General features: G+C 45.7%; 2 protein-coding genes across 4 annotated transcripts in view; one reads left to right on the top strand and one right to left on the bottom strand.

Moving 5' to 3' along the window:
* PPM1M (protein phosphatase, Mg2+/Mn2+ dependent 1M) overlaps positions 1-15,606 on the bottom strand; it is a 105,507-nt gene extending 89,901 nt beyond the window's left edge. For both annotated transcript variants that reach the window (XM_030208566.1, XM_030208567.1), the window contains exons 1-2: positions 15,520-15,606; positions 11,032-11,339 (exon numbers count right to left, since the gene is read on the bottom strand). In XM_030208566.1, the coding sequence (XP_030064426.1) occupies positions 11,032-11,270 (239 nt within the window). In that variant the 5' untranslated portion in view covers positions 11,271-11,339; positions 15,520-15,606. The remainder of the gene's footprint in view (positions 1-11,031; positions 11,340-15,519) is intronic.
* Positions 15,607-15,904: 298 nt separating this feature from the next.
* Positions 15,905-22,695, top strand: part of TWF2 (twinfilin actin binding protein 2) — a 127,026-nt gene continuing 120,235 nt past the window's right edge. For both annotated transcript variants that reach the window (XM_030208569.1, XM_030208568.1), the window contains exon 1: positions 15,905-15,979. In XM_030208569.1, the coding sequence (XP_030064429.1) occupies positions 15,955-15,979 (25 nt within the window). In that variant the 5' untranslated portion in view covers positions 15,905-15,954. The remainder of the gene's footprint in view (positions 15,980-22,695) is intronic.

Raw genomic sequence — 22,695 nt, 5'->3', positions numbered from 1 at the left:
CATCTACATCAGGTTGTACAGCTGCCATGTATAGATGTTTTATAAGGGCTGGGGGGGGGGTATAGAGTAGTTGACTGCTACTACTACTACTACTACTATTTAGCATTTCTATAGCGCTACAAGGCATACGCAGCGCTGCACAAACATAGAAGAAAGACAGTCCCTGCTCAAAGAGCTTACTGAATTATAAGTCTGCCTAGGACATTGTGCATTTACTCTTAGCTGTCTTCATTCCTTCAACTTTCATGCTGTTTCTGCTGCTATTGTAAATAAGCTCTCTATTTTTATAATACCCATGGTGTGGAGTTAGTTCTGTTTATTATTTGGGCATTGTGAGCTCGGATCTAGAGATAAGGAGGAAATATTTGCTTCTGACACTGCTTTGTCTAATGCTAGAACGTAGCAGAGTCCCGTTCTTCTGCAATTTATGCCGTGTCACATTCCCCAATAACACCCCAAAAGTTTATTATCTGTGTGCGCCCCACAGGGGGGAGAGGAAGGTCAGACCACCTTAACCGTCCTCTAGAACAATTCTTCCCAGCCATGGAGCATGCGTGTCCTACTGGCAGACCTCTGGGAACCCAAGGGGTGAAAACCCCTGCCAGTCCATACCCAATTCATTCCTTTGTTTTCTCAAACTTCTCATTAACCAATAGACCTTCTTTGAAAGGGGACTTATGCAGCCTCTACTGGAGGGATGCAAGTGCAACCCAAGGTGAAGCAAGAGCCTCTCCTTGGCCCCCTCTGCAGAGACTATTGAGCAAGAGGAGATGCAGACTGAGTTGTACAAGATATTCGGCAAAAGGCTACCCTAGACCCCAGCTGGCCACTGAAGACAACTCTGGGAGGTATTGTAGCTATTGTAACATAGCTCAAGCCACCTGGTGTCGCGTGCCCGCCCATGCGGGACGCGCTCTCGAGGTCCTTTGCATACCTTCAGGCTTCTTCCCCGGGAGCGCGGGGTTTGTGAGTCCTTTAAGGCAAAATCACCCTCCAGGTAGAGAGGAGACAAAACTGGACCGGAACTCCGGACTGGATTTCTACACTGGAACACTCGGAACTGGAACGCACCGGACAGGTGCGCACTGGAGTGGGGCCCGCTGGACTGGACACACCGGAGTGGCCCCACTGGACAGGAACATACCGGAGTGAAACCCGCTGGACTGGAACACACTGGAACGGAACTGGAACACCCTGGACCTAAGCTTCACCTACACTTGACTGCCTCCCCCTCGGGTTGAGCCCTCAGGTTCTGGCAGCCGGTAGGACTTACAGGAACAACAGGAAGGAAGGTCCAGGGGTGCCCCCTGGCAGCTAGGCGAAGGCAAGGCAGACAAGCAGGAACTGTCCGGGTTCTGGCAGTCAGCAGGAATCAACACAATGACTAGTAGACTGTACCCAGGCTAATAGGAACGCTATACCAGGCAACCAGTCATACACAGGTACATACACAGAGCAAAACTCAGGAGACTAGAACAGCTATAAACCAGCTAACAACAAGCTGTGCCCAAGCTAACAAGTCATGCACTGGAAACATACACAGAACAAACTCAGGAGACTTAGTAAAGCTATACACCAGCTAACCACAAAGCTGTGCCCAAGCTAACAAGTCATACACTGGAAACAAACACAGAGAACTAGCAGAGCTAGGCACAGGCTACAAACCAGACGGAGCTAAGCTGGCTAATCTAACACTAGGAACAAACACAGAGAGCTATCAGAGCTAGACACAGAAGGGTAGGAAACCCATAGAGCAAAAAACACAGAAGGGCTGAAACCCTACAGAGCTATACACACAGAAGGGCTGAAACCCTACAGAGCTATAAACACAGAAGGGCTGGAAACCCACAAGCGATAAACACAGAAGGGCTGGAAACCCACAAGCGATAAACACAGAAGGGCTGAAAACCCACAGAAGGGTAGGAGACCCACAGAACAAATAAATACAGAAGGGCTGAAAACCCACAGAAGGGTAGGAGACCCATAGAACAAATACATACAGAAGGGCTGAAAACCACAGAAGGGTAGGAGACCCATAGAACAAATAACAAGGAAAGCAAAACGGTGCTAACAGCACACTAACCTCGGGACCTAAGGCACTGCGGAGGGAATGGCAATGCAAAGGCCAGGACTGTAGTCTTCAGGTGACTAATAAAGCCCATCAACACCAGAGCCACAGGTGCAGCAATCACCTTGCAACCAAACAGAGGCTTGACACTCAGAGCAGGCATCCCATAGAAAGTAACAGCGGGAGCCATCTTGGATACTGGCAGAGACGAAGAGGCGGCAGCCATCTTGGAAGAGGCATAGCCCACACAGGTGAGGTTCAGTAGGGCAATCAGCACACAGAGCCAGAGAGAAACTAAGACAGAGACAGAGACAAGCAGAAGCCAGCACAGCCACTGACTCCCTGAAACAGGGTAAGTATGAGGGTAGTCACGGCCATAGTCGTGACAGTACCTCCCCCTCAAGACCCCCCTCCCGGTCCCCACAGGGGATTCAGGTGTCCAAGGGTAAGTGTGGTGAAACCTCCTGATGGGCTTCAACACACCAACATGAATCACTGGACTGGCAGTAGCAAGCACAACTGGAACTTGAAAAGAGGAGTGGCCCTTGAAACCAGGAAGTCTTTTTGGGCAACCACTATGCCGGCTTAGAGTCTGAGATGCAGCATCTTGGCTGGAACTGGAACTCGGAGCAGGCTCAGCATCTTGGCTGGAACTGGAACTTGGAGCAGGTGTAGCATCTTGGCTGGAACTGGAACTCGGAGCAGGCTCAGCATCTTGGCTGGAACTGGAACTCGGAGCAGGCTCAGCATCTTGGCTGGAACTGGAACTTGGAGCAGGTGCAGCATCTTGGCTGGAACTGGAACTTGGAGCAGGTGCAGCATCTTGGCTGGAACTGGAACTCGGAGCAGGCTCAGCATCTTGGCTGGAACTGGAACTCGGAGCAGGCTCAGCATCTTGGCTGGAACTGGAACTCGGAGCAGGCTCAGCATCTTGGCTGGAACTGGAACTTGGAGCAGGTGCAGCATCTTGGCTGGAACTGGAACTCGGAGCAGGCTCAGCATCTTGGCTGGAACTGGAACTCGGAGCAGGCTCAGCATCTTGGCTGGAACTGGAACTTGGAGCAGGTGCAGCATCTTGGCTGGAACTGGAACTCGGAGCAGGCTCAGCATCTTGGCTGGAACTGGAACTCGGAGGAGATTCAGCTGCAAGGCTGGGCGCCCCCCTCTGGCCGGACTGGGACGTCTCTCTAACATTAGCTTCAGGCAGCGTCTGCCGAGCAGGGTTCAAGAGGAGACGGCCCTGGGATCCCCAGAGCATGCTAGCAGGCTGAAATGCAGAAAATGGGTTTCTCCGGGCCCCAAGCCGTTGAACACATCTTCTCTCAGCTATTGCTTCGGACTGAACAGGAGCTGAACCGGGACTGGGACCCGGACTACAATCAGAGTCTTGACTGGAGCGGGAACTCTGGACAGGAGCTGAACCGGGACCGGGACCCGGACTGGTATCAGAAGCTTGACTGGCAGGGCCCCTCAAACTGGACTCAGGAGCTTGGCTGGGAGTGCCCCGCAAACTGGACTTTAACTGAGGCTTGACAGAACACACCCTTTGGACAGGGATCGGAGGCTCGAGCGGAAGCGCCACTCGAACTGGCCTTCGGAGCTTGATTGGAGGTACCCTCCAGACTGGAAGCGGAGGTGCCACCTGAACCACCCTGTGGACTGGCACCGGAGGCTTGATTAGAAGCCCCCCTCGCACTGGACTCAGTGGCTGGACTGGACGGGTCACTTGGACAAGAACTGGAGACTTGACCCGGAGTGCCACTTGCATAGGCCTTGGAGACTCCATCGAAGGCTTCCCTCGGACTGGACTCGGAGACTTCAAAGGGCGTGCCACTTGAACGAGGACTGGAGGCTCGACCTGGAGCGCCACTTGCATAGGAATCTGAGGCTCCGTCAGAAGCATCCCTCGGACTGGACTCAGGGGTTTCAAAGGGCTTGCCACTTGAAGGAGGACAGGAGGCTCGGTCAGCTGTGCCACTCGAACAGGAATCGGAGGTTCAATTTGCAGCGTCCCTCGGACTGGACTCAGAGGCTTGACTGGGAGCGCTACCTGAACTGGAATCGGAGGCTCAGTATGAAGCACCCCCTGGACTGGATTCAGGGACCTAGGTGTCGGCCCTTCTTGGACTGGAATCAGAGGCTTGGTACGCCGTCTCACTTGGCCGGACCTCATGGACCTGCATAGAACCGTCCCTCGGGCTGAACTCAGAAGCTTAGCTGGCGGCTTCACTCGAACAGGATTCGAAGGCTCTGCTTGAAACCCTCCTCGGACTGGACTCAGCGCTGGTGGACTGTAATCCTGAATAGGAACTAACCCGCTATGGTACCGCAGGCTGCTCTGCTGAGGGGGCCTGAGCGGAGGAATTCCCCGGCGTCTTCTTTCGGCCTCAGCCTCCGGAGTATCCCGCAGAGCTGGCTCCTCCAGAAGTCTGAGGCGGTAATCCCAGAGCGAGATAGCAGGATTCATGTCAGAAACTGGGCTATGGCGGACCAGACGCCACCAGAGACGCTTTCTTTCAGCTGCTGCTTCAGGAGTATCCTTCAGGGCAGGATCAGACAAAAGTATTTCCCGGTAATCATGGAGCGTCAAAACAGGGTTCAGAGAAAAAATTGGGTTGTAGAAATCCACACCATAATCAGGAACTGCACTGGTGCTGGACCCTGGATTGTCCACAGGGAACGAAGCTGTGGACAGGTAGCCAACCTGGACGGCTGATCTTGCCGGACTCATGGCCTTTGCATTCTGTCGCGTGCCCGCCCATGCGGGACGCGCTCTCGAGGTCCTTTGCATACCTTCAGGCTTCTTCCCCGGGAGCGCGGGGTTTGTGAGTCCTTTAAGGCAAAATCACCCTCCAGGTAGAGAGGAGACAAAACTGGACCGGAACTCCGGACTGGATTTCTACACTGGAACACTCGGAACTGGAACGCACCGGACAGGTGCGCACTGGAGTGGGGCCCGCTGGACTGGACACACCGGAGTGGCCCCACTGGACAGGAACATACCGGAGTGAAACCCGCTGGACTGGAACACACTGGAACGGAACTGGAACACCCTGGACCTAAGCTTCACCTACACTTGACTGCCTCCCCCTCGGGTTGAGCCCTCAGGTTCTGGCAGCCGGTAGGACTTACAGGAACAACAGGAAGGAAGGTCCAGGGGTGCCCCCTGGCAGCTAGGCGAAGGCAAGGCAGACAAGCAGGAACTGTCCGGGTTCTGGCAGTCAGCAGGAATCAACACAATGACTAGTAGACTGTACCCAGGCTAATAGGAACGCTATACCCAGGCAACCAGTCATACACAGGTACATACACAGAGCAAAACTCAGGAGACTAGAACAGCTATAAACCAGCTAACAACAAGCTGTGCCCAAGCTAACAAGTCATGCACTGGAAACATACACAGAACAAACTCAGGAGACTTAGTAAAGCTATACACCAGCTAACCACAAAGCTGTGCCCAAGCTAACAAGTCATACACTGGAAACAAACACAGAGAACTAGCAGAGCTAGGCACAGGCTACAAACCAGACGGAGCTAAGCTGGCTAATCTAACACTAGGAACAAACACAGAGAGCTATCAGAGCTAGACACAGAAGGGTAGGAAACCCATAGAGCAAAAAAACACAGAAGGGCTGAAACCCTACAGAGCTATACACACAGAAGGGCTGAAACCCTACAGAGCTATAAACACAGAAGGGCTGGAAACCCACAAGCGATAAACACAGAAGGGCTGGAAACCCACAAGCGATAAACACAGAAGGGCTGAAAACCCACAGAAGGGTAGGAGACCCACAGAACAAATAAATACAGAAGGGCTGAAAACCCACAGAAGGGTAGGAGACCCATAGAACAAATACATACAGAAGGGCTGAAAACCCACAGAAGGGTAGGAGACCCATAGAACAAATAACAAGGAAAGCAAAACGGTGCTAACAGCACACTAACCTCGGGACCTAAGGCACTGCGGAGGGAATGGCAATGCAAAGGCCAGGACTGTAGTCTTCAGGTGACTAATAAAGCCCATCAACACCAGAGCCACAGGTGCAGCAATCACCTTGCAACCAAACAGAGGCTTGACACTCAGAGCAGGCATCCCATAGAAAGTAACAGCGGGAGCCATCTTGGATACTGGCAGAGACGAAGAGGCGGCAGCCATCTTGGAAGAGGCATAGCCCACACAGGTGAGGTTCAGTAGGGCAATCAGCACACAGAGCCAGAGAGAAACTAAGACAGAGACAGAGACAAGCAGAAGCCAGCACAGCCACTGACTCCCTGAAACAGGGTAAGTATGAGGGTAGTCACGGCCATAGTCGTGACACCTGGTTCCCACAGAAGGTGGCCTGCACTCCTTTCACCTATCACTGCTCCCCTCGGCAGGCATGGCCAACCTCATCAACCAATATGCCCCTTTGGGCACCCCCAATACGTACCAATCCTCTCCTGGGGTGGGGGTGGGAGGTAAGGCCTATCCAGGACTTCATTCCACCTCCGGCATGTGCAACAGATTATGGGGAGAGCTAGAGGAGAGCTGGAGGAACCCATATGAAGGGATCCCCTGTAGCCAGCTCTTAATGAGCCCAGGAAGGTCCCTAAGGCTTCAGTGACCCAGTCAGTCAAAGAAGCAGGCCAATGCCACGTGCCTGAAGAGGTGAATATCTGTGGGCCACTGCTCCTCCACCTCAGGTTTGGAGCGATACCCCCAAGGGAGAAGTTGACCAAGTTATCACCCTCCTCCAGAGCATTTGGGGAAATGCCCCCTCAGTTAAAACAGACCTGGTATCTACCCCTTGGCATCAATGGCGGCCCTCCAAAAAGCACCAAAAGCTGCAGTGGGATCCAAACTGGTGGGTCCTTTGGTTCTCAGAATGCTACTCTAATCATTAGGTTACTCCTCTACCTCAGAGGAGCCCACAGGGGCTGTGGCCCCCTCAGCAACTAGGGACTGGATTATGTTTATTGCGATTTGATAAAACAACCCTTATTACAATTGCAAATTAGAGCGATGTACAATCATCAAAAATTAATAAAAGCAAGGAACTCCATAAAAACAGGATAGTGTATCATTCAAAACAGACACAAACATACTGGGGAAAGAAGGGAATAAGGAACAGACTGCCAAAATTGCCTTAAAAAAGGGAAGAACATATCAGCCAACTGTGAATCATCTATAGAATGTAGACATCAATCAGTATGAGGCTAAAGGAAAAAGGTAAATTTTCAGGCCAGCTTTAAAATTTACAAAGAAGGATTCAGACTGGAGTGTGAGAAGGAGTCTTCCATAAAAAGGTACTCTTCCTTGTAGATTCTAGTTGTACACAAGAAGGACTGGGAAGAACGAATCTATGATCATTTAAAGTCCTTAACAATTGTGGGGGAGAATAAGGGTTAGTTTGCTCAGCCAGATAATCTGGTGAACCTGTGTGAAGAGCCTTAAAAGTAAAGGTCAATATATTTTAAACTGAATTATCAATTCTACCGGAAGCAAATGAAGTTTCCTGAGAAGGGGAGCAACATGATCCCTACATTTAGCTTTACATGTATCCAAGCTGCAGTGTTTTAAAGCGTTTGTAATCTTTTAAGTTCAAATTTTGTAACACCAGAATATACTACATTACAGTAATCTAAACGGGAATGGATAAAAGGCATGGAACAATTAAATGGAGAAAGGCAAAATCTAACTAGCTCTGAACAAATCTGGCTTTCATGCACGCCGCAAGATCAGAACGTAGAACCGATGAAATTTGTGATGAAAAAGATAGTCATGAACAATATTAACACCCAGGTATTTAAATTGTTCAACTGACTGGGCTGGAAGACCGAACAGCATAGGAATAATAGAAGGGGGAGTGAGATGACCTGATATCCAACAGGCAGTAGTTTTTTTTATGGATTAAGGACCAGGGCCACAGCCTCTGGCAACCCTTTGCCCTAAGGTCACCTGACTGAATCAGATGTGAGAGAGGTGGCCCCAGCCCCCAAGCCCTGAGACGGACTGAATGCTGCCAGGCCTATCTATACAACTACAGAGAAACTATAACCAGAGGAAGAAAAAAAAAAACATGGCCATGATCCCAATGCATTGCAGGAATCGGCACCAATCCTCTATGGATCTCAGTCCCAAGCCCCCTAAGGCAGGTCTCGGTGACAGAAATGGCCCCAACACACTGGAGGCAAAAAGAGCTTGCGACTGAGCTCAGCAACAGCAGGCCCAGCAGCAGGAAAAAAGACACAGGGCTGCTGGCTCTGTGGTTGTTCCTTCAACAAACAGGAATTCTATGTCATGGAGGGCAGGAACAGCAACATGCACAAAGGAAATCGCCCAGTGCCTTCTTTCTTTGCTACTGCTGCTTAATCCCGAGAAGCAGCAGTAGCTGTGGAAGGTTAAGGTTATGGTTGGGACTGGGGTCACTTAGCCTCCAGAAGCCTCTTATACCAAATTCCTATGCAACTAAAGACTTATAGCAAACTCCATGTCAAACAGGCTGATCCATTCCTGGTTTTGCCCTATTGTATGGATGGATTTGTACTTGATTTTCTCATTGATTTTCCCAAGAAAATCAGAACTATAATCCCCTGCATACAGTACGGGAGGCTGAAACAAGAACATAATTAGCCTGTTTAGTTGACATAGAGGGGCATAATCGAAGGGGAGCCCAAGTTTTGCTGAGGAGGTCCTCGCAAAACGTCCCAGTGGAGGGGCAGGGAAACCTGTATTACCGAAGCAAGATGGACATCCATCTTTCATTTCGATAATACGGTCGTGGACGCCCAAATCTTGAAATTTAGGTCGTCCTTAGAGATAGTCGTCCCTAGACTTGGTCGTTTCTGATTTTCGGCGATAATGGAAACCAAGGACGCCCATCTCAGAAACAATCAAATCCAAGCCATTTGATCGTGGGAGGAGCCAGCATTCATAGTGCACTGGTCCACCTGACATGCCAGGACACCAACCGGGCACCCTAGGGGGCACTGCAGAGGAGTTCAGAAATTGCTCCCAGGTACATAGCTCCCTTACCTTGTGTGCTAAGCCCCCCCAAACCCCCCCAAACCCCCCCAAACCCCACAACTGTACACCACTACATAGCCCTTACGGATGAAGGGGGCACCTACATGTGGGTACAGTGGGTTTCTAGTGGGTTTTGGAAGGCTCACATTTACCACCACAAGAGTAACAGGTGGGGGGGGGGGGGGATGGGCCTGAGTCCACCTGCCTGAAGTGCACTGCACCCACTAAAACTGTTCCAGGGACCTGCATACTGCTGTGATGAACCTGAGTATGACATTTGAGGCTGGAATACAGGCTGGCACAAAATATTTTTAAAGATGTTTTTTGAGGGTGGGAGGGGGTTAGTGACCACTGGGGGAGTAACAGGAGGTGATCCCCGATTCTCTCTGGTGGTCATCTGGTCAGTTAAGGCACCTTTTTGTGGCTTGGTCGTAACAAAAACAGGACCAGGTAAAGTCGTCCAAGTGCTCGTTAGGGATGCCCTTTTTTCCCCCATTATGGGTCGAGGACGCCCATGTGCTAGGCAAGCCCAAGTCCCGCCTTCGCTACGCCTCCGACACGCCCCCGTAAACTTGGTCGTCCCCGCGACGGAAAGCAGTTGGGGACACCCAAAATCGGCTTTCGATTATGCCGATTTGGGCGACCCTGTGAGGACACCCATCTTCCAATTTGAGTCGAAAGATGGGCTTCCTTCTCTTTCGAAAATGAGCCTGATGGGGTGAGATGGCAACCCTAAATAAAAACATCATTTGGGTTTGTGAATTTGGAGGGTATCAGGTGATATATATATATTGTTTAAAGATTTTAATTAGTGTCATTAGGAAGAGTAGTAGCCACACTAGCCTGAGGCACAACAGAGTTTTTGTAGTTTGCAATATATAAAGGACTAACAAAAAAATGTTTTAAGCACACAAAAGTCCCTTCTTCAGATATGTACAAGTGTGTGCTCAGCTACACTAAGAACACTGTTCAAGAGATTTTGTAAACATAATTCAGGAGATCTGTCTTCCCAAATCCATCATGAGTTCCCCAAGCTAGCCAGGGCTATGGATATTGAAGCAGTACTCACAGCCAATTATAAGAGAGAATGTCATCTACTGAACAACATGAACACATATGTGTTTTCCAACCTGCAGATACACTTAGCCACTCAGGTTTTCAGGATTTCCACTGTGAATATGCACGAGGTAAGACTCTAGGTACAAAAACACTGCCGTAGGTATCCATTTTCAAATGGGCACTGAGCATTCAAATTAGCTGGCTACACTAAGCTAATTTTCAGTGGCAACCAAGAAAGCAACATCAAAGCTCAGTGTTAACTCATCTAGGTTCTTCCTCTGACCATAAGGCCAACTCTGCCACTAGGACTAGGTGTCTGCCTAAGACAAGGAAAGCTTTTTCTGCCCCTCTTCTCTTCCCTCTACCACCCTTCCTCGTTCCAGCCGGCCCCAAAAGCTTCGTTTCACCACTGCTAAAGGGAGGAGGAAGTATTGTATTGTATTTTAACATTTATACCCCGCGCTTTCCCACTTATTAGCAGGTTCAATGCGGCTTACAAATATAACAGGTTTACAAGAAACGCAAAATGGATAAACAGGTGAATATAGTATTTAAAGAGTATATGTTCGCATAGGCCTTGGTGTTGCTCATGCACCATGTTTGGCCATGAACTTGCTGCAAATGGAAGATTATTAAACAAAGAAATCCCCTAGTGTAATTGCAGATAAAAGCAATGGTGATGTAGCCCAGTAAAGGCCAATAAGGCAGATTATTACATTTACATAAAATACAAACAGAAATAGTAAAACACCTTATAAAAGTAGATGGGGGGAGCAAATTCCATGAGATCAGAAGCTCAGCTAACTTGGGAAGTAATGAACTGAGATAATGAAAGCAAGAGAATACATGTGCTAGGAAAGAGTGACATAGAACATTAGAGACACAAGAGAAATCTTACTCTGCATAACCGGAGTTCCAAAGAAGGGGCCGATCCTCGGGCGTAGAATAAACCGATCTGCTGTCTGCTTCAGTCTCTTCTCTCCAGATCGCATCCAGAAACCGGGGCCTCCGGTATGCCGATTGTCTCCATAGTCGATTCGGCTCTTGCTCTGTCTTTAGTGAGACAGGTTCGCCTTCGCCCGCCGTGGCTCTGCCGCTTTCAAAGGAAAAGTACTTCTTAAGCCAGACTAAAGACATGTAACACTTCAGGCATCAGACTCACTCTCCTGTGGTTTCAGGCAGACAAGGCAGTACTGGAAGCACTCTCTAACATAGGGAGGGAGGCAAAAATCACAAGTCAGCCTTGAACTAGAAAGAAAAATTACCTGAACATGTAATACAATCATGTGACTGAGGGGCTTGGGCTCAACTTTTTCTTTTAACTCAAACATACTTTCATTGTCCTCCCCCCCCCCCCCCCCATCCTTCATGTTACGCACAGAATGTAATTTAACAAATTTCTTTCCTGATTGCCAGTGCCCAGGGAGATACTTATTAGTATAACATCAGCTTCCCGTTTTCATTGGTTTCTTTCTACTGTACCTTATCTTTACTCTTTAGTATGGTGTGTGTGTGAATTCCTTTCCTATCAATATTTTGTAGCTCTTTTCCTTTTCTAAAGCTTTTGTGATTTTGTACACCTCTTTGATTTGCAAGTTAGTCTTAGCGGTACAGCAAATTCTAATAAACTAAACTGATAGACAGTGTTGAAAAAGGGGTACCGAGGAGTGGTGCTGTCCACAGGGGGAAGGATAGCGACACAGAGTAGTGATGCTGAACAGGGCAAGTCAGGGACACAAGGAAGATGCTAAATATAAGGGGAGGATAAAGACACTAAGTAGGCAGATACTGAACAGAGGGAAGATAGGAAAAGGGACACAGAGGAAAAAAAAGACTGATGGTGGACGTGGAAAGAGAAGAAATGCCAAATGGGCAGGAGACCCTGAAATGACTGGAAAAGCAGAAGAGGCACGGAAAATAAAGATAAGTATTTTATTTTGGCTTTATTAATTGGAACGTCAGCTCTGATATTTTGCATTTCAGTTTTTGTAATGCCCTTTATTTGAGCATGTCTTCGACTAGAGTAGAGGCATTGCAAGTTGTCCAAAATGCCTCTGCTCAATTGTTTACTGGCATTCCTAGATTGAGCATGTTAATCCTATATTAAAGAAATTGCATTAACTACCAGTAAAATTCCGAATTGTGTTTAAGGTTCTAGTCTTGATCCACCAACGGGTCTATAGCGTAGTTCCTACATTTTTCTTGAAGACTTTATCCATGTATCAACCTACACGATCACTGCATTCTGAAATAACCAAACAACTGCATGTTCCTGCATACCATTTTGCAAGGACACGTAATTGAACTTTTGCTATCGGTGGGGCAAATTTATGGAACAATTTACCTGGACATTTGAGACTTTGTTCCAACCAACAGCAATAAAAGAGAAATCTGAAAACATATTTGTTTATGAAAACCTTCCTTGAATGACTGATGTTTTTAACCTTGGGTAATTATATTCTTGAAGAAAATGTTGTTTGTTATGAATTTATGTATTACTGTAACCCGCTTTGAAATAAAGTGGGTTATAAATACATGAAATGTCTCTAGTTTTGCAATATATGCAAGTCTGACTTCTTGAGGTTTACAGTTTGTTGCTTACATATCTCTATTACTGATCTGTGGTCCCTTGTTTCATACTTGCTGAGAGTCTGTGTTTTGCATGTGAGATCAAGGTGCACTGTTCTCCTAGCATGTAGTTTCTGTGTAGAGATCTGTAGCAATCCCATTTGTTCTCACTAGATGGTGTGTTGGTGTTTTAGGGCCCAGTGTAATTATTATAGTATTGTCTTTTCAAGGATAAGATTGTTGTAAGTGCTGTTACGATATATTTCAGGAGAAATTTCTCCAAATGGGTTAGTTTTGCACATGAGCAAGAAAAAGGAAGCTCTGGCTCCTGAAGCAGGCATTTCATGCCAAAACACAGCTCAGTGCCGAGACCTGGTTTAACAACGTTCGAATAAAGGACTTTCGTGCTAACCTTTGAAGTCTCCTGATTTGTTTTGGAAGACTGATGTCCCTACTTTGGTGGTTTTTTTTTACCTTAGTTTGCACATACCAGGATAGGAATGAACCTCACTCCTAAGCCAGGGCATGTGGAGTATGATCTCAGTCTCTCAAATTTAATGAAAATGCTTGCCATAGTACTTGCACTGGGTCAAAGAAAGCTTTTTTCTGGAGTTCATTTAAAAAAAGAAGATGTAACACATATAGGCAACTTATCCAGGTGCGCTTGGAAGTTCTTTTTGATCAAGCCTGTGGCACCAAAGACAATGGGAAATATTTCTGTATCTTTCTACCACATTTTCTTGGTCTTGAACTGTATTTCTTGGTAACTGAGGATCATCTTTCTCTCCACACATTTCACAGACTAATCATAACAACATGGTAAAGTTCTAAGTGTGTTTTTGCACAAGACTGTGCATAGTGTTTTCCAGTGGAAAGATTATGTGTTGGCCTTAGAAAGGGGACATCAAAACTTTAATACAATTTTAGTGTGTCATAACATCAAATAGAGTTTGTGAAATAATCATAGTATATATGTAGTGTTATTTTCTTCTTCTGAGAGGGCAACCCTAGAAAAGAAAATTGGTTTATAAAGGAGTAAGCGGGGAAGGATACAAGGGACTTGGGTGGGGTAGGTGTCTGCTTTTTTTCTCTGACAAAAAGTTGTCAACCCTACCACCCAAAAAGTGAAGTTTAACTGTATGATAATTGAAACAGCCATGTTTAAAGCAAAGTTTTAATTTATTGAATGAAGGCTCAGGCAAATGGTAGGCAGTGAATTCAATGAGTGTGGTCCAGCATAGCCAAATGATGCATCACAATATCCAGCCTTAAAAAGGTAGGGAACAGCAAGAGCTTAGGAAATGTATCACTTAAATACTTCATTGGAAACAAGTGATTCATGTCCTAATTTTAATATCTGTAAAACAAACCAAAGCAAAAAAACAAAACAAAAAGCAGTCTGCTTTGCCATTAACTATGCAAATTTGTTACATTATACCATAATTTTTTTTCTTAAATGTTACATTTTAAAAATTAGTATTCACCTCATCTGATGTTTTAATACATTTAAATAGATGCCAAGGGTGAATAATCCCAAAGAATGAGATTTAGGCTCTAAAAAGTGAGAGAAGCTTTAAAGAGTGTGAAAACCTAAAACCTTCAATAAGACACTGCTAATGAGCTAGATTGAGCATCTCTGTATATTTACTTACAATATTTATAAAACCCTATGTCTGCAAATTCTAGACAGTGTAGAAAACCAATAAAACAAGAACAAATTCAATACACATCAAAACAAAGTAAACAAATATTAAAATACATAATCAGAGACCACAAACCTGGGCAAATAAAATCTCTTAAGATGCTTCCTAAACTGTAAAACCGAGCTTATGCTTCTGATCTCAAAAGGATAAGTGTTCCAAAGACTGCCCCCCTTCAATCTGGGCCATTCTAGAGCAATATGTGTGTCTAGTCTAATATGTTGAAGACCTAGGATATCTAATAACAAATTATCAGTTGATCCCAGACTGCAGCTTGGACGATATCTCAGTGCAGTCGCAAGAGCTAAAGATGACTCATTATTCAGAAGCCAATGAAGTTCCTTCAACACCTGAGAAATATGCCGTGATCAAGGAAATCCTATAAGTAATTTGGCTGTTGCATTCTGAGTCATTTGCAAGGCCTGCTTCAGGGGCCCTTTTACTATGCCGCATAGGCACCTACATGCTCCCAACGCGTGCCAATTTGGAACTACCACCCGGCTACCGCCTGGCCGATAATTTCATTTTTTATGCACGTTCAGTATGCATGCCAGAAAATATATTTTATTTTCCGGAGTACAACGCTAACCGTGCAGTAAACGGCATTGCACGTGCACTTATGACAGCCAAGTTAACGTGTAAGACCTTACCACTAAGTGAACGAGTAGCGGTAAGGTTTCAGGCCCAAAATGGATGTGCGCCATTTTTCATTTTACCGCATGTCTATTTTTGGCCAAAAAAAAGGGCCTTTTTTGCAGGAACACTGAAAAACGGACCGGTGTGCATCCAATACATGTGTCTACAACAGCACATGCCATTTTTCGGCGCACCTTAGTAAAAGGACCCCTAAATTCTCATGACCCATGTAAACTGCTTTGAAGTACACAGAAAGGCAGCATATCCATAATAAACAAAAACACAACCAAAGTACATACTTTTTACATTTCCTTATTATGTTAAAACAGTGCATGCTCTTTCCCTCCAAAAACATTTATATCAAATATTTCAATCTACTAGCTTTTTGGAAGGATGAAAACAAAATAAATGCCACTGTGTTTTGTTTTGAGATCAGAAAAAATTACTATGCCTGTCGGTGCTACAGACTGTGCAGAACTCACCAAAACTGAAGTGAGTCTATTTACGGAGGAAATGGAGTAACCACGTCGAAGCTAGTCTAAAGCAGTCGCTCTGGCCTGTCGTACTGAAGCTCTATGTCCCTGGTACCACCGCTCTATCTTTTGGCAGTCCAACTCTATGTTCTCTCGCGCTTCCCCTATTTTTTTAAAAATTAATTAATTTATTTTTTGGTTGCCAAGCGTTCCCACTATCCCGCGCTCCGAAGTGACGTCACGGACCCGGAAGAGAGGGTGGGTTCGGGTTGTGTGTGTTGGCGCAGGAACAACTCCGAGCCTCGCTCAAGAGTGTGCGTCCATTAGTCAGTACTCCCGAAAGGTGTGACTACCGTTATTACCGCTGTGGAACGCTGCGAACTGTGGTGGCTTGGTGATCTGTTGTACGTGATACGCCCACTCCTTCCCTATCTAGCCGCGGCTATGGCTCATCAGACTGGCATCCATGGTGAGTACCGGCAGGAAAGAAGGGGAGACGGCAGCGACAAGAGAATAGCCGCAAGGAGGAGCCGGGCTGGGGCGGGGTAGGGGGAGGGTCAGCGATCCTTGCTGGTTCGTTGCGCTGTATAATATATGGTAGAATGAGCGCCTTACTTTTTTCTCAATGGTGAATTGTAACCGTACCAAAAATTAAGATTGTACTGTGTGTCTCTTTAAAATAAAATAATCCAGGAGCTTTGGCGAGGCCGGCAGAACTGCCTTTAGGTCCTTGAATATTCTATATAGCTCGCAGGGGGGAAGAAATTCATGTTGCTATCCCTTCTAGTATGAATGTAAGGATCAGGAAAGGAAGGAGAGCGTTTTGGTTCCTGTTGGCTTCTAGTGGTCCCACACTGCTTCTGGCCTGGGGGTCGTTCTTCAATATATGTTGTCCTTGAATGTTGGGTGCTAGGTATCTGCATTGTCTTCTTTTCCTACTGCAGTGTTTAAGGGTGTTGTGTTTCTAAATGTGGTTTTCTAAAAATGGATGTGGCCTGATTTTTAGGACCATGCATAGGAAAGGAAGTAAGTGAAAGCTTGGCTCTTCTTCCAAGCCTTTAGTGAAAGAAGCAACAAACTTGGTAGAATTAATACTGGCATGCAGATAGCTTTTTCGGTAGAGCCCACTGAACTGTATCGCAAAAATACAGCAGTATGCTATAATCAGTAAGCATTAAAAATATTGCTGTGTTAAAATCAGTAATCTGCAGCTCACTGATACATGTCACCTTTCTTGTTGGGGCCTGAGCATTGATTAGCTCAGGCACTGACAGGGTGACCTTGAAGAAAGGAAAAAAAAAAACTGCTGTCACCTCGACTCAGCTTTCAGCAAAACCTCTAGAAGCCTTGCTCCCTCCCAGTGGCGTTCCTAGCGTGGATGGCACCCGGGGCGGATTGCCGATGCACCCCCCCCCCCCCCACCTGCGAAATGACACCTTCCCCCCCCCCGGGTGCACGCCAGGGCAGAGGGAGCTGCAGCGAACGAGCGAAGTTCGCGAAGTCGGAGACCACAGGCGTGCGCTACGGCACCCCCCAGCGGCGTGCACCTGGGGCGGACCACCCCCCCGCCCTTGGTACGCCACTGCTCCCTCCCTCTCCTCATCCTAACATGACATTCCCTCGCTGTCCCTCAACTGTAAAAAAATAAATTAACTGATGAGTTAGTGGACCCCTTTATCCATCTGATCCAGCCTTCAATCTACAGAAAAGTTCCTGGTGGTCTAGTGCCCCTTCCCCCCCCCCCCCCCCCCAATCAGGTCCCATGTCCCTATTAAAAGAAAAAAATCTGTGATGCTCACCAGACCCATACTTCAGAAGAGGCATGTGCAATGGAGTTGGGGAGAGGGAAGTAGCTAGACTCCGGGGAAGGCTGGTAAAATTAGGAGGTGCCAGTTCCTCTCAACCTAACCCTTCTATGCTACCCTTGGATTTCCTGCATCGCTGTGGAATAGCTGACTGCGTTAATATGCATTTAAATGCTGTCTGCTGTAAGGATTTCTGGTTGATGTCCACGCCAAACCCCTTCCTGGACTAAAACTGTATTATAACCATGTAAATTGCACAGTAAGTTTCCCGCGTGTACCCCATAGTACTATAACAGGACTTTTTTATCCACTGCTTCTCTAGCTGGGATCATATTCATGCACCTTTCTGACTTCATGTACAATTTTCTTTAAGTTAGTCACCTTCTCTGTCTAACTTATGGGTCATTGCATGCCAAGTGGTCTAAAATTTAAAAAAAAGTTCCCACCATCTCATGTTCTCCAATTTTGTTCAAATTTTATCTGTTGCGCGAGTCAGGTGTTAAACGAAGTTTCCCAAAATTTGAGGTCTCTAACTGCAATAGTTGCAGATCTAGACCCCCTTTTCTGAAAGGTTAGTCCATGAGCGCGCGACATGTACCAAAATGCCATTTTTGGGGTCTAATAAAATCCAAACACATTTATAAGAATGGCTAAAAAAATTCAAATCCTGTACAGTTTTTGATGCTAATTCCGATGAAATACATTTTAACATTATGGATGCAAAATCCAGTCAAACAAGTTGACTCAAAGTGTGCATCAAAATTGGTCGCGACTCATCGGAACATATTTGGACCAATATTCAGACCGCAACAACTTCCATGCAAACAAAGATACGGACTTGAAATTTTGAACAAGCATTATGCTTGTGCTGGACATAATACTGCCAGATTTGCAACTAACCAGCATCTATAACCGCCCTGCAGGATCTCTTCAAAGTTGACGCTGTCAGCGCAAATGGTAAAATGTACCAAAGTTCAAAGCCAATTATTAAAAAAGAGTCTGCCTGAATCAGCTTGTGAACAGTTTCATCTGAAACAGAAAATTGTGCTCTACAGCACTGATATGTTTTTGTTTTGCAATGCCACCCCACATCAACATCTCTCCTCCGCAGCAGAGCATCCGCCATTGAATGCCCACCACTCTGCCTCTTGATTTAACCCATTTGGTTCCTTAGTGTCCCAGTTGAATATCCATTTATTGTTCCAGTCTCCACAATTGTTTGGCTAGGTCAGCCTCTTAAAAATACGGTGCCTCTGCCACCACATATTTCAAATCTTCTAGGGTATGCTGTTTCTGCTCCCAGTGCTGTACGCTTCATTATTTCCAGTTCTTATATGGCTCAGATGTGCCTTTTAAAAGATATAAACAGGATAGCATCTGTCCAGAGGGTTGCTACTAAAATGGTCAGTGGTCTTTATCATAAAGCATATGGGGACAAACTTAAAGATCTCAATATGTATACTTTGGAAGAAAGGCAGGAGAGGGGAGATATGATAGAGATATTTAAATACCTATGTGGCATAAATGCACAGGAGTCAAGGTGTTTTTTGGGTTTTGTTTTTTTTTAGTTGAAAGGAAGCTCTGAAATGAGGGGACATAGAGTGAAGGTGAAAGGAGAAGGATTCTGAAATAACCTGAAGAAAATACTTCTTCATGGAAAAGGTAGTGAGTTTATGGAATGGCCTTCCAGTGGAGGTAGTGGAGATGAAAACTGTATCTGAATTCCAGAAAGTTTAGGACCAATATATATAGGTGCTAATTTTCAAAGCACCTAGGTTATTATTAGCTTTGTAAGTCTATATGCTTTGAAAATGAGCCTCATAATATCTAGGGGAGAGGAAGGGATGGGCAGTCTGGATAGACCATAAGGTCTTTATCTGCCTTCATTTTCCTGTGTTTCTGTGGCTTCAGATAGGGTGATATTTAAAAGTGAATGAAAACTGTTTTATCTTTTGAATCCTTATTGTAGCCTAAAAGCATAAACTTGCATTGTGTGAGTCTGCATTAATCCAGTGTCCATGTATAGAAACATTTAGAATTATACAAGGCTTAGGTTGTTGGGTAAGAAAAGCTATCATAAAACAGAATCTGCAGGGCTTGAACCTTATAGAACGCTTTACCATTCTGTGTTTCTCATCCTGCTTCTTTCAGACCTAAAGCTCTTAACAGGGTTTAATTTGTAGACAAAAGAGAAGTGGAACTGTGGAGCTTCAGGAGTGGGAGGGTGGACGGGCCGGAGCAACAGGAGAAGGGCTAGATTACAGAGTAGAGCAGAGGGTCTTAAGCAGTAGTGCCCACATCCCCAATGAGTGCGGGGAGAGGTCAGATGGGGTGTTAGGAAGGGTCTCAAAATCTGAGACAATTTGTTGAAACTTTCTAGCGTGAAGGCAGTTATTAGAAGGTCTGCGGAGTTGGAAACAATTTTGGGTGGAATCTCAATTGGAGTAAATAAAAAAATATACCGACTCTATCTCAAAATAAAAACTTACAACATTTATAATATCTGGTTAAATATATCATTTTTATACTTATATATTTTTTGTCCTGTGTTAAAGCCTAATATCAAGTCACTTTTTCCAGGGCCTTAATCAATAGGAATTCACCAACCCAATGTGACATGCACTCTGGTTGATGGCTAGTATTTAAGACCACCGTCTACCTCGGTTGGTCATTTAGCTTCTTCAGGTTGTAACTGAAAGGAAGGGAAGAAGACTTATTTGGAATTTTGTTTGATAGTTTTTGGGGGTTTTTTAAATATAAATTCATAATGTCAAAGATGCTTCCCATGAAGTCACCTGTAAACATTTCACCATAACTCAAGATTAGCGTATATTCAGGCAGTGGTAAAAATGCTCCTACAAGAATTTCCCATCTCAAAAGACATTTACAGTGCTTTCGTCCAGAAGTATTCAGAGCTGTGAGACAGAAAGATGACAGCAAAAGCAAGGAACCAATGCCCAGTACTTCCAGCCAAGCAAAGGACCAGAAAACTTCAGACATCTGTTACAAGGTATTTTGTCAGTGATTGTTACTGTAACAATGATGGCAGATAATTTTTAAAAACATACTGTCACAAGCAGGCCTCGGCGGAGAGTCAGGGCCGAGGCTTTTTCGCTTTAGCATCTTCCCGTTTGGGCCAACAGTCGCCGGCTCCCCTAGGTGTGTGCACCTGTGCTTCTTTAATTGACTTTAAGCGGGAGAGCAGATGGTGTGCCTACAGATGGCGTCTGGTCCTAGGCCCCATTTAAGGTAATGATGCCCGTCTACACGCTGACTTTGCAACAAGCAGCATCCTGGCCCCCTGTCTCCAGCCTGTCCGGTGTTCCCATCTCCAGCCCATCCGGCATTCCCGTTCCCAGCCAGCCTAGCGTTCCCATCTTCAGCCTTGCCTCTATGGCCTTCTCCAGTTCCACCTCCAGGTTCTAGTTTGCTAGGACTGTCCCCAAGGGCTCTTTTTAGAGTCTCCCATAGGTTCAATTTCCACCAAGCCTGCATGCCTGCCTCCCTGGTTACCTTCAGCCTCTTCTACCAGCCCATACTTCCCAGGGGTGTCTTGCCTGCCATCAGTCGGGGCTACCAAGCCTCTAGCTAGACCTCTGGAGACCTCAGACTTCGGTCCATCCTAGACCCATGACAGATATCATACACCTTGTTGTAAAGGATAGTGTGTATTTATCATTATTTTCATAACCTGCTTTTATAGGTCTGAATGGAGAAATGGCGTGCAAACTTGTTTTTTCCTCTGGAAAGAGACAGTGCTAGAAAAATGATGTGTGAAGAAGCCTTTAACCAAAAAGAAAGACCTAAAAAAAAAACCCCTCTCAAAGAGTGATTTGTATTTCTTAAAACGGATGCCTGCATATGCCACAGAGTGAACTAATTTGGAGGAGTGGCCTAGTGGTTAGGGTGGTGGACTTTGGTCCTGGGGAACTGAGGAACTGAGTTCAATTCCCAGCACAGGCAGCTCCTTGTGACTCTGGACAAGTCACTTAACCCTCCATTGCCCCATGTAAGCCGCATTGAGCCTGCCATGAGTGGGAAAGCGCGGGGTACAAATGTAACAAAAATAAAAATAAATTTGCTATTAATGTCCGATTTGTTTGCAGTGAGAATGAAATAATTAGACATTGTCAGTAAAAGATAAAGAAGCTCATCACACCAGCAAGTTTCTCCAGTCTTAGTGGAAAAGGTTCTGTAAGATTATGAACTTAAAAAAAGAATAAGTTCTATGTATTGTAACTGACAATGCTTTAAACATGCACAATTAAACTATTGAATGCAGACAATGAAACTGACCAACAGCTAGAAGAACACGTCAGAGATATAGGAATGTTTGAAATTGAAAAGCACGGTCCTGCTGCTGAAGAACAAGCTGAAGTTGCTATAGAAGAAGAACAAAATGATGATCTTGTTGTAGCTATCAAAACTCTCCTGAATTCACCCTATGCGCTGTGTTGTGTACACACTGTAGCTAGCCATACTAGACTGTCTGCAAGAGGGACATGCTGCTGCTCTGATTGGCAAGATGAGTTTATTGCTGCTAGAACACCTAATAGGTTTTTTTTCCACTTTTATTTAATTTTATTGAGAGATAATAAAGCTTAGCAAAGACAACATCATGTTAAGTTCCCAAGAGTAAACAAGTATAATATAGGCAAATAACTGGCATTCATTTTATCATAACAAACCCAACCGCCCTTCCCCCACCCACACCTATGAAGTAAGGATGAGAAGACCACAAAACGTATGGATCCCAAATGCGGTGATAAGACAGTATATTGCCCGTACGCATAGCAGTAAGCTTAGACATCAAGTGGATATAGTCCAGCTTGTGTAGGATTACAGGAAGGCCAGGCAAGGTCCGCTGCTTCCATACTGCCGCCAAACCTAACTTACTGGCTACAAACACTTGTGTAGCCAGCTGGTGAGTATTCAAGTTCCCTCCTTGCAGTTTGACATGTAAAAGACAATGTTCCATTTTCTTGGGAAAGGTGGTCTTAGTCAAGCTAAACACAAATTTCAAAACTTTAGTCCAAAATTCTTGAGCAAGAGCAAGAGGACAGGACCACCAAATATGATACATATCCCCTCCATCCCGCACTGGCGCCAATACAAGGCTGCCCCCCCCCCCCCCCTTAAACATTTTAACCAGTCTCTGGGGAGTATAATATCAGCAATAAAGTATCTTGTATCCATTCTCTACTAGAGCCCCAGACACTGACATTTTAAACAAAGCTTTAAACACCTTTTCCCACTCCGAATATTCATAAGAAGCACCTAATGCCTTTTCCCACTTCTGTAGGTAATAAGTAATAGGTTTAGTCTGCTGGAGGAGTGCCTTATAGATTCTAGATATTCCCCCCCCCCCCCCCTCATTAGC

The sequence above is a fragment of the Microcaecilia unicolor genome, chromosome 6 (assembly GCF_901765095.1).
Source record: "Microcaecilia unicolor chromosome 6, aMicUni1.1, whole genome shotgun sequence".
In the NCBI taxonomy this organism is placed as follows: Eukaryota; Metazoa; Chordata; class Amphibia; order Gymnophiona; family Siphonopidae; genus Microcaecilia; species Microcaecilia unicolor.
Note: the sequence above shows the minus strand (reverse complement) of the source record. Positions and strands in the feature narration are given on the sequence as shown.